Source organism: Vigna unguiculata, chromosome 5, assembly GCF_037176805.1.
Source record: "Vigna unguiculata cultivar grain cowpea cultivar isolate G323 ecotype 2 chromosome 5, ASM3717680v1, whole genome shotgun sequence".
Lineage (NCBI taxonomy): Eukaryota > Viridiplantae > Streptophyta > Magnoliopsida > Fabales > Fabaceae > Vigna > Vigna unguiculata.
The window spans coordinates 6952452-6965414 of NC_140796.1; the positions used below are offsets into that span (position 1 = coordinate 6952452).

At 29.9% G+C, this 12963-nt stretch overlaps 1 protein-coding gene across 1 annotated transcript; it reads left to right on the plus strand.

Annotated features, from left to right (window-relative positions):
• The first annotated feature begins 6387 nt into the window (after window positions 1-6387).
• Window positions 6388-10900, plus strand: LOC114185258 (putative methyltransferase PMT15). The gene is made up of 6 exons (XM_028072879.2): window positions 6388-7477; window positions 8850-9060; window positions 9159-9456; window positions 9802-10194; window positions 10302-10379; window positions 10527-10900. The coding sequence occupies exons 1-6, from the start codon at window positions 6782-6784 to the stop codon at window positions 10756-10758; spliced, it is 1908 nt and encodes a 635-aa protein (XP_027928680.1). The 5' UTR covers window positions 6388-6781; the 3' UTR covers window positions 10759-10900.
• Window positions 10901-12963: the final 2063 nt, after the last annotated feature.

Here is a 12963-nt window from a genome sequence, read left to right on the forward strand (position 1 = left end):
GTGATAGATATAAAACAATGTTTTAATAGATAACATTAGTAGATTATATTTTTACCCCTATGATTAAAATTAGTATAAATAAAATATAATAATTATTATAGTTTTAGTATTATTATTATTATTATTAGTTTTATTATAATTATTAATACTCATTATTAAAGACTACTCAAATTTTCTGCCAATTTTGTTTTGAATTTTTTTTTTGTAGGAAATACTTAGAAATTTTGTTGTAAAAACAAAATTTGCAAGAAATTGCTATCAATTTTCTTGCAAAATATTTTGTATAAAACAATTTTCGCAACAAATTTTGTAGGAAATACTTACAAATTTTATAAATTTGTAGAAAATTATTATCCACGAAAGAATTATCTGCCAATTAAAATTTTTAGAAAAAATGGAAGAAAAAAGCTTTTTCTTACAATTTTTTTTAATAAATTTGTAAGAAAAATTCCATATAATATGAGAAATTCTAATAGTGATTACTACTACTATTATTATTAATTATTCACAAGATTTAATAACAAGTATTATTATTATTATTAATTTTTTAAAATAATTTTAAAAGTTAATTTGTGCATGTCAGATTTAAGTAACAATTATAAGTAAAGAAATTTTTGCATAAGTGCAAAACATAAGATTAAAATAAAACAATTAATTCAAACAACATTAAATGAAAGTACATTAATTGAAAGTTCATAATTATATATTACTCTTCAATAATTTACATTATATTATATAATTGGTGTTTCAAATTAATAAAATAAATAAATATGTTATTATATGTTATACATCCGGATAAAAAAAAAGAAAAAAGAAAAAAAATTAGCTTTTTAATAATTTAGAGTACAACATGTATTTTAAATATATATTTTTATTAACAAAAAACTACTGTTAACAAAAAATCATGTTCCAATCATCTGTAAATGTTATAGGTAAAAACGTCAAAGATCATGTGATGAATGACATGTCTTTTCTTCCTCACCTCTTAAAAATGAGAGGATTATAATCTTGAGATATTCTTCAAATCTATTTTCGCAAATTAGTTCAGATTTCTTAAAACAAAACGCTAAGGACACTCTCAAATTCATCTTTACAAATAGTACATCCCTTAAAGGAAACACACCCTTAGACTATGTTCGCTTCGAGGAATCCTTTCAATGCACTGAATTGCGACGACAGATTATTAAAAAAATTTGTGTTCGTATTGAAAGATTAACGCGGATGGAATTACAAGATAAGGTAAAATATTCATTCCTCCACTGCAAGGAAGATTTGAGAGCATCAATGAAAATTTTACCCATATACCCTCATTATATTCAAAGCCAACAGTATACTTCTTACCCATATATATATATATATATATATATATATATATATATATATATATATATATATATATATATAATTATAAACTTTTCACTTTGCATTGAAACTTTTCGTATTAGTTAATGCGGCTCATAAATAAAATTTTTGTGCAAAAGTTTATACTTGGTATTAATAACCTATCTAAATTTTTCCAATGTATAACATATAATAACATATTTATTATCATTTTTTATTTAATCTATCACATCATTCAAATCATTCACTAACTTTCACAAAATTCATCTATAAATCCACTCACTTTACCTTCTAAATCCTCTAAAAAAAACACACATATTCATCCACTCAAATCTATACAAATCAATCCTCACACTCTCCTCCAAATTCATCTTCTAAAGTGAACAGAGCCTTAGTCTTATATATCTTAATTATTATAGTTTAAAAATAATTTTATATTTAAAATTTGTGTTCTTTTAATTTTTTTTCAAGATTTTGCACGAACACTTTTTGTTCCTGAAGTAAATGAATTTTAACTTATATTTATTATATTTTTATGAAAGTATACTAACTATATTTATTGTTGATAATATAACTATATTTTATTAATTTATAAATAATAATAAATATATATTATTTATACACTTAATATTTTCATCTTATCAACTTTAATATCTTAAGTTACCCTAACATTCCAAATTTCCATAACCATTTCTCACTACATCAAAATTTATTAAAATAAAAAGAAATAAATATTAATAAAAATTATACCTCACCAAATAAATACAAACTATGAAAAACATATAAATAAATATATGGTGCTAAAACATTAAACCATTATTTTATTGAATAAAAATCACTCGTATCTTAGATTTTGTTTCATTTATACACACCAACTCTTATAATTATTTATACACTTAATATATATATATATATATATATATATATATATATATATATATTGTTGAAATATGTAATAAGTAGTGTACTCTATGAGTTGTACCTAGAATCTACAATTGTCTATAATAATCTTTAATCTTTCTTGTATTAGCTTTTTACCATTATAAATAGAAGATCACAAGAGGGATCTCTTTAGCCCTCCAAATTCCAATTCTATATTTTCTTTGTTACTAATCTCAACTTGGTACTAGAGCAGGTTAATCCTACTCTGTTAGTTTCTATGTCTTGTCACATGTGCACCATTGTTTTGCAATTGTTTACTAGTGTCCAACGTTGTTTGTCACTGCTTGTCGTTGGTTTTATTGTTCATTGTCGCTCGTCGTCGTCCGTTGACAACCGTCACAGTTTTCCATTGGTGACCATCGAATCTAGAGCCTCTCCTTGAGTGATGGCCAACCTCGTCAGTCTTGAAGCCATGCTCTGCACGACGCATCGTCAGGTGTGCCATTTCCTCTCACTGTTGTAGAGCGTGTGAGCCTCACACATCGCCTTCCTTCTATCACATCCTTCCCAAACCACAGTGATAGGACTCACCAAAGCTTCCTCATCCAGTTGTCATATTCAGTTTTTCATTCCGAGAGCATTTGGTTTGTCTTCATGTGTCAATCGTGATTTTATACATTCTTCAACAACTACGCATAACTATAACAAAAGTAATTGTTTTAGATATAGTTTAAATCTTAATCAATATGGAATATAAATAAAAGCTTTTTGCTAAGAGATAACTTCACAAAGTAAAGATTTTACAAAGGCGATACACTCTCTCTATGTTGTTTATAAAGGACTTTATGATCTAACATAATAAATTAAAGCAATAACACATATAATGTACGCTAATATTTTCTCACGTGATAGTTAGTTAGTTCTATATTGTGAGACTTCTATTTATGGTGAATGTTTAGTAAGATTACTAAGACTTACTTGCAAATCTTTTATGATGAATCAAATTTGTAACAAATGTTTGATAGTCTTTTAGGTGACATACATATCTACCATACTAAACTTGTTATGTTTCAAAGTACTTTTAGTATCAAACATCCCTTTCTTTGCTAAACATCAATTTTAGTACACTAGTATGGAAAGTTGACCTATGTGCAAGAGATTTTATTCAAACTAGAAAGTCAACATGGAGATGACTTATTACTATGGTTTGACAAATTCAAAAGTAAATTTGCATTTGGCAATTGAGTTTTATGTCTTTTTTTGTGTGACCTATTGATAAATGTTATATAGAAGTCACATGAGGGAATTTGTGTGGGTAACATTATCATGCTTACAATGAATGTTAGGTGAGTTAAGTTATTATCGAATTATAATACTCGAGTTATTATATTCTTAAGTGAAAAGAATTATTATTTTGTAATTTTGTCGGGACAATGGCAAACACTAAATCCAACAAAACAATATCAACATCAATGTCACAATTTTGATTTCTAACTCACAGTTGTTGTGAGAGAAATTGTTGCAAACAACATCAATTAATGATGAAGGTTAAGTAGAGTAAACCACAATCAAATTGTGACACATAAATTGCTAAGAAGAAACAAATATACTTTTCACTGTCAATTATAGCTTTGTCAAATTGAAACTTAATCTGACAATTGATTAAAAGTTAACTAAAATTAAGAATTCAATTTTTAATAAAACATTTGCTTAATAAATTAATGCAAGTGATATCAACTGTTATGGATTTAAGTTCAGGTGAACTAAGTTACAACCAAATTGTAATGTTCAAAATATTAAGTTTGGAGAAAAAGTTGTATCCAACTAATAAAAGAGACTGTTTAAAATTACTTTATAAACTTATCAGAACTATTAGAAAAAAAATCACTTTTAAGATTTAATTAATAAAAAGACAATATTAACTCAACTAAACTATGCTCAAATTCTACCCAAATATATCATCTTTTAAATAATCACAAGACAATATTTTACCTCAAATAAACTTATTTTTAAGGTTTTCCAAAGAGAAAATAATTCCAAATTGACTAAAATAATTTAGTTTTTGTATTTAAATTTTTATTGTGAATAACATAAGTTTTATTTTTTAAATCAATAATTGTTTCTATTTTAATGTGATTAAAATAGTTTTTTATTAGTTAAATATTTAAATGATTTATAAAAAAAAAATTTATCTAAAAATATTTTGGGTTATTTTTTTAAGCAAGCAATATCTTCCACCTCTCTCAAACTATCGAATCAATTTTATTTCTTCAAATTGTTAGAAAGGACAAACACAATCTCACCTATCTCCTCCCTTTAAGTCTTATTATTAAGTCAATCTTATAAACTAATCATACATATATTTTGACAATTTTTAAATTTATATATTTCTTTCATTAAAACTTAATAATATTCGTGCAATACACAAAATATTAAAAAAAAAATATCAACATGGATTGATAGGTAGAAATGCAAGCCAAAACAATTTAATTTTTTTTTTAAGAAACATAGTTTCATAGCATCTTTATTTCTAATAACTATTTTTACATACATTCCTAACAAACTAATCTTCTATATATCAACATGACAAATATGATATTCTCACTAATACTCAAATCCTTTCATATACTTTTTGAATGTAAAATAGAAATATATCATCCTTAAATTGTTCTTATATTTTCAAAAAAACATTTAATGCCAAATTTGAAATCCTCCAAGTTCTCAATCCTAAACATTTACGTTTTCATTAAGGTCAACATCATGTTGATGATTCTGTGAGCTGGGGAACAGCTTATAATAAATAAATAAAAGTATACATTTTTCCGTTTTGTGGATTATTTTCAGTTTCATCTCTTAAAATTAAATTTGCAATTCACGTTACGTTTTCCATCCTTCTGGAGAAAAAAACTCAGTTTTCATTCCCTTTCCCCTGAATTTGTCAGTTTAACCAAATTAGTATTCTTTACTTCTTTCCAAAAACCAAAAATTGTAAACTTCCATCCAATATACAATTTTAGACTAATTATTTTGAATAGTAATAAACTTATAAATAGTATTTGTTTTAAAGTAGAAAAAATTTTAGTACACTACTAATCTTAATATTCCATGTTGTTCTGGAAATAAATTATTCCTCAACATATCCTTTTCTCTTTGTAATTAATACCACCATTCCTTTTTCAAGACATTTTTTTCTACTTATGCATATACATATACACTGAGATAATTTATTTGTATTCATTATTTATTAAAATGTGGTTTCAAATTGATCTGGCAATTAAATTTTCATTAACAATTTATATATTAGTTTGAAAAGCTACCACTCTTCATTCATAAATTTTAATGAGATTTTATTTCTGCACGGCATTTTTTTATCAACAAAAGGCACCAATTTTCTGAAATAAATAATTTGTAATGAATTGCATAAAAAAATGTAGATAAGAAAAGCTATAATTGAATCTTGCTAGACTTTTAAGGTGAAAATTATTGAAGAGGGAATTTTGGTTTATAATTGTCATGTTAATATAGATGAAGCAAGTCAAATCCTGGTGAAATCATAGCACTACATTTTGGGTAGAAAGAATTAGTCAACTTTTCATGCAACGTTCCATCCGAGATAAACAACTTGACATAATAATTAAAAAAAACATATTTTAATGAGACAATTATTAAATATAATATTTTGATTATATCAATTCTCATGTTGGTCTAAATGAAATGAGTAAAAACGTAATCAAATTAAAATGTTTTTGGTAGAATAAAATAAAAGAAAAAATATTGTTAACCGAAACCAATTCATTTACAATGGTATTAACATGTTTTAAGTTTTTAATTATGATTAAACATTTGGGTATTGTTATTGATCAATTAAAAATGATTTAATTTAATTTAATATATCCCTTAAATAAATGTTATAAAAATTAATAATGGTTGAACAAGAATTTTCAATTCATGAATAATAAATATATTGTAATAAAACTTGATCAACGTGTACAGAACATAGCAGCATGCAATTCCAACTTAAATAAACTAAATGAAATTTGAATAAATAATTAAGAGCATTAAATTAGTGATTAAATATTTTGTCGCTTGCAATAATTTTGTTAAATTTAATCCATCTCTTAAACTTCAATCTGTAGAAAAAGGCAACGTATAGCAACAACACAGAGTGCTTATTCATTCATTCAATTCTCCACAAACAAACAGTACACTCATCGTCCATTCATTTCACACAAAAACACAGTCCAAGCAAAGCAAGAACCAAACAGAAGAACCTGATTCCACCGCCACACTCTTCTCTCTCTTTCTCTTTCTCTTTTCTTCTTCTTCTTCTTCTTCTTCTTCTTCTCATCGACTCTTTCTCCATGCGTGTGTGTGTCTCTCTCTCTACACCACGCTCTCGTTTAAATAATAACGCGTCTTTCTCTTCAGTCATGTTCTCACAAATCCCCATGAAGACGCTTAACACCATTATATAACGACAGTAACACCTTTCACGACAAACGCCAGCACAAACCCTTCAGTTTCGGTTTCGGTTTCTTTCTGTTTCATCGGTCAAACAATGGCCAACTGGGCAGCCCTAGTTCAGAACTGTGTTTCCAAGAAGCAAAACAAACAACTCACAAGACTCTACCTTCTCACCTTCACCACCTTCCTCTGCACCCTCTTCTACCTCCTAGGCCTCTGGCAACACTCTCCGCCCTCACTGGCCGCCATTTCAGCCGGCACACACCTCTCTGGCCGCCGCAACTGCCCCGACCCAACGTCAAAATTCCTCTCCAATTCCGCTTCCAATTCAACTTTGAATTTTTCCGCTACCCATTTCTCTACCGATCCCGATGAGGCGGCGCGTGGGTTCCACGCGCCGCCGTGTGATCCGGCGCTGTCGGAGTACACTCCCTGCGAGGACGTGCAACGGTCGCTGTTGTTCCCTCGCGAGGACTTGATCTACCGCGAGCGGCACTGTCCCGTGGAGGCTGAAGTGCTGCGGTGCCGGATTCCGGCGCCGTTCGGATACCGTGTGCCGCTGCGGTGGCCGGAGAGCCGCGACGCTGCGTGGTTCGCGAACGTGCCGCACAAGGAGCTGACCGTGGAGAAGAAGAACCAGAACTGGGTCCGGTTCGAGGGGGACCGGTTCAGGTTTCCGGGGGGTGGGACTATGTTTCCACGTGGCGCAGGTGCATACATTGATGACATCGGAAAACTCATTAATCTAAAAGATGGGTCCATCCGAACGGCCTTAGACACTGGCTGTGGGGTACGTGCTTTCTTTGAACCGGTTCGGTTTAAGAGTTTCATTCTTTCATACTACACTGTTTTCTTGTTTAATTTTACCGTAACATGTGTTTTCAGATCTTCAATTTTCGATTAAAAATGGTCTATATTCCTGTACTTTGAAAATAAAAATTCTGAATATCATATTGTTTTATTCGATATACGAATTACAGTCAATTTCTGATTGAAAATCGTGAAGCCTGAATCTCATTTCGTACTTTATTTTATTTTGTTTTCTAATGTTTTCTGGTTTCAGTTGAACCGGGCGGGTCAGCACCTTTTCATGGATTTTTGTTACTTTTGACAATTTTATTTTATTTTTCTGTTGAAGCTTTATGTTTGTGTTTGGTTTCAGGTGAACCGGGTGGTTCGCCTCTTTTTCATTGGTGGTTTAACAACTATAGAATAATGGGTCCACCCTTGACCAATTGGGTTTTTTCCAGAAAAGATAAACTCTTTTTCTGGTATTAGAAATAATGTGAAATTTTGTCTTATTTGGAATGTTTCGAAAAGAGAATGAGGATGAATCGGGATTGTAAATCGCTACGTATTCTTTCCTTCGATGCTTTAAAAAATGTTATTTTTTATGGTATGGAATATTTTATTTGAGTGATCATGTGGGTGAAAGAAAAAAAAAGGGGGTAGAAATTTGATCAAAATTAAATCCCGCAAATTTTGTTTCCACATGTTCTTCCAATTTTTTTAAATATATTTTTAATAATATATATGATAGTGACCCTTCTTTGAGAATGCCATGGATGGAAGTTAATAGATAAGGATTTGAGTGATGATAATGGAGACGTGAAATATGGAACTATGAATTTGTCTAGTTGTGGAGTGAGAAAGTGAAATGGGAATCAAATAGAACTAGTTTGCAAAACAATCAACTTAATTCTTCAGATCGAAGTAAAGTGCTATCTTCACTAAGGAAAAAAAAGTACTACGCAAGTGGCCAAACATACATTTTTTTCTTTCTTGTCTTAATCATTTGGATTCAAATATTAAATGTATTTTTCAATTCAATCGGTGCTAATCATGGTGATAATAATAGTATTGGAATTTATGTTGTTCGTTGAAGAATTTGTGGAAAGCACAATCTTGATTATGGAGTTAGATGTTGATCCCTAACCAACCATCAAAATTATGCTTCCCTCATCTGATTTTGCAATTTACTTCATCAAACTTCATTATTAGAAGAAGACATTTTGTTGGACCCCTCAAGTTTATTATTTCTCATGGTTTTCAAACATGTTCCATTTGGAGCATTATTTTGTTAATCACATTGGAATGCTTTTCTGTTAAAAACTTGTAACACATTATAAACCTACTACTATTGACATGTTTATACCATTAAGGTTGCAAGTTGGGGAGCATATCTTCTGTCACGAGACATTTTAGCAGTGTCATTTGCACCAAGAGATACACATGAAGCTCAAGTTCAATTTGCTCTTGAACGAGGGGTTCCTGCATTGATTGGAGTTCTTGCCTCCATTAGGCTTCCTTACCCTTCAAGGGCCTTTGACATGGCACATTGCTCACGGTGCCTCATTCCCTGGGGCCAGAGAGGTACATATAATAAATTCATCAAAACTTGTTTCTATGCTCATTAAGATTTTTTTTGTGGACTAATTTTGTTTCTGGTTTGCAATGGTGATTGCTGGCAGAGGGGATTTATTTGACGGAAGTTGATCGAGTGCTGCGTCCTGGTGGGTACTGGATTCTTTCAGGGCCACCGATAAACTGGCAGAGCCACTGGAAGGGTTGGGAGAGGACTCGTGAGAGTCTCAATGAGGAACAAGATACAATTGAGAAAGTGGCAAAAAGCCTGTGCTGGAAAAAACTGGTGCAAAAGGGTGACCTTGCCATATGGCAGAAACCCACCAATCACATACATTGCAAAATAACAAGAAAAGTCTTCAAGAATAGACCCTTTTGTATGGCAAAGGATCCAGACACAGCATGGTAAGATTAACTCACAATCACTGTCACTGTTAGTTCCGTGTGCTATTGATTTTTCTTTTCAGCCTATAGCTTTTTCATTTTCTCTTTTGTAAGGATAAAAAGTATATTATGCTTGCTGCCAATGAGAGTTTAGTAGTGATACCAAAACCACTTGGAACATAAAGCTTTTAAAGTGACTAGTCAGTAGTCAGTGTAACCATAATCTATGTCGCTTTTTCCATCTTCATTCTCACTCCATTCCTTTACCTTCCTGAATCTAGCAGATCAGCCAAAAGGAGAAGATTCTGTCTGGCCCCTAATGTTAATATTTTGTTTCACTTTTAACATTTTTTTTATCTCTGTTAGGTACACAAAAATGGAGACATGCTTGACACCACTGCCAGAGGTGAATGACGTGAGTGAAATTAGTGGTGGGAAATTATCAAATTGGCCGGAGAGATTAACAGCAGTGCCACCAAGGATTAGTAGTGGAAGCTTGAAGGGAATTACGGTCGAGATGTTTAAAGAAAACACAGAGTTATGGAAGAAGAGAGTAGCATACTACAAGAGCTTGGACTATCAGCTAGCAGAGCATGGTAGATACCGTAATCTGCTTGATATGAATGCTTTCTTGGGAGGCTTTGCAGCTGCACTGATCGATGATCCTGTGTGGGTCATGAACACTGTCCCTGTTGAAGCTGAGTTCAACACCCTTGGTGTCATATATGAGCGTGGATTGATTGGAACCTACCAAAACTGGTATTATTTTTTTTTTCATATTAGTTGGGTAGAAAGTAGCTTTGTGATTGACTAAATAGATTTAGAAACCAAATCTTTGTCTTTACACTTTACACTTTTGTTCACAGGTGTGAAGCTATGTCCACATACCCAAGAACTTATGACTTCATACACGGTGATTCAGTTTTCAGCCTATACCAAAACAGGTATTTGTCAATTTGGTCAGCTAAAAAATGTTACTTTCGAAGTTGACTAAGTACTATTTCAATAGTTGATTCAGTGGCAGATAACTGCTTCAATCAATGGTGGTTCAATAATTGTCGTAATTAACCTGTGAAAGTGATTTGTGACAGGTGTAAAATGGAGGACATTCTTCTTGAGATGGATAGAATTTTGCGGCCACAAGGCGGTGTGATCCTGCGTGATGATGTGGATGTGTTGTTGAAGGTGAAGAAAATTGCAGATGCAATGCAATGGGATTCCAGAATTGCAGACCATGAAAAGGGACCTCACCAGAGAGAAAAGATATTCTTTGCTGTTAAGCAATACTGGACTGCTCCACCCCCACAACAAAAACATGCATAGAAAAACTCTAAATTCATCTTCTTTCTGCTTCATCATATGTGTAATTTTTTATTTCATGTTCACAAATTTTTTTCAGAATTCTATTCTTTTCCAACCCCGGCTTCTATGGGTGGTGCAAAGTGAATTTTTTTCTTTACAGCAATTATGGTTTCTTAAGTTTTTCACTTTTTGTTTACTTATCTATATCCTGTAATACTTCTCCAAATCTATCAGTCAAATTAGAGATTAACTAATGGGTGCTAAGAAACCAATTATAATGTTTTTTTACCAGACACTAAGATGTACATCTTATATTTGTCTCCGTACAAAGTATCATTTTTTAGAATTTTAATCTGTTTGTGTTGACATCTTACGATCATTTATGGGAAAATGTTTTTTTTTTTTAAATAATAAAGACTAAAATGAATGTATTATAATATAAGAGAGACCAATATCTACAATTTTATAAGAATTAAAATTTTAATTATTATTAAAAGTTAAAACTGTAAAATAAAATTTAAGCAGATTAATATCACAATTTCTTTATAAAGACTAGGAATATAAAACGTACGTTTAGTCTTTACTGGCAATTAACGGTTATGTAAGTAATCGAGCTGGAGCTGGCTCATAACGCGTTTTATTTTGTTTACTGTGACTACTGTTACTTAATACATTCATATGTATTTAACAAATTTAATAACGCGTAAGTTATTTTTTTTAATAATGTTATTGTATAGTTAGATGACAACATTTTTTAAAAAATAATATAAAAAGTTAAACTTGATGCCAGCTTTGCCATTTTTTTAATTAAAATCAAAATAATGAAACAGTTAATAACGATGATCAAAGCACCTTTCTCGAAAAGAATAATTCAATATTTTTAGTGAAACTAAATTTCATCGAAAAGAATAATTGAATAAAACTATTTTTTATCGAAAAGAATATTTGAATAAAACTAAGTTTCGTCATATCCATTTTTTTAAATGTGATAAAATTGAGAATTAATGAAGATTAATTCAGATTTAAAATATCTATTTATGAAAATGTAAGAGATTAAGAAGGCTAAGAACTCCTTTTCTCTAATCTTTCAAACATAATTCACGATTTCAGATGTTTCCGGTAAAAGAAAAGAAGTAGTGAAGTTTATGGTATTTCATATATATACTTTTTTATTCATATTAGTCATAAAGATGTTTATTTTCTTTTTCTATTGATAAGATGAAGTGATCAAAGAACATGAAATTTTCTTTGCATCATATCGATAGTGTCATCTTAAAAAACATCTCGATATTTCAAGAATCAATTATAGTATGGGACTAGTGTATTATATTTGCATCATATCGATAGTGTCATCTTAAAAAACATCTCGATATTTCAAGAATCAATTATAGTATAGGACTAATGTATTATATTTGCATCATATCGATAGTGTCATCTTAAAAAACATCTCGATATTTCAAGAATCAATTATAGTATGGGACTAGTGTATTATATATGACATTATTTCGATTCATATATTCATACAATTATCTTGACCCATATATAACAATAAAGACTATCTCAACCTAGATACATGAAATCGTCTCAAACAATCATGAATGCCTACTCGACATCATTTCGTTTTGTAATGATTAAGACCACCTCGCCATTATCATATTGTAAGAGTAAGGATCAAATGTGATTAGTAAAAGTTAATAGTTAAAATGTATTGCCATATCATTAAACAAATTAACCAAGGATGATCTGTATGGTTCATACCCAACCAGGTAAAGATTATAAACTTAATATAAATAACATTATTCACGGTGTAATTAATTATGTGTTCATTTATTATAGTATTTGTTACATTTGATGTAATCCCGTGTTAGAGTGTCTTTTATAGGCACGTCCTGTTCCACCTTAGAATGAGGTTTGGATTTGAAAATATTTTGGCTTGAAGAGTTTTTGCAATGTGCTTTAAACAACAAAATTTTTCATGTTTTATCTATACCTATATTAATATTATTTAATTTGTATACTTATGCATGTTAACTTTGTTTAATTTTAACTAATGTAGTTAATAATAGTATAATTTAATTTTAATATTTATTAAAGTTAAAAATTTAATCAAAATTAATATTATTTTTTAATAATTATTTAAGTATGAGATTGAATTGATATTAATTTTATTAATTTTATATTTATTTAAATTAGTGTCATTTTAATCAATATTAATAAAAAAATTGA

Bases quoted from the DNA above. Each gene is read 5' to 3' on its own strand.
- LOC114185258 (XM_028072879.2), top strand. From the start codon at position 6,782: ATGGCCAACTGGGCAGCCCTAGTTCAGAACTGTGTTTCCAAGAAGCAA. The intron at 10,195-10,301 runs GTATTATTTTTT...TTTTGTTCACAG, and splicing joins ATTGGAACCTACCAAAACTG to GTGTGAAGCTATGTCCACAT. The intron at 10,380-10,526 runs GTATTTGTCAAT...GATTTGTGACAG, and splicing joins TTCAGCCTATACCAAAACAG to GTGTAAAATGGAGGACATTC.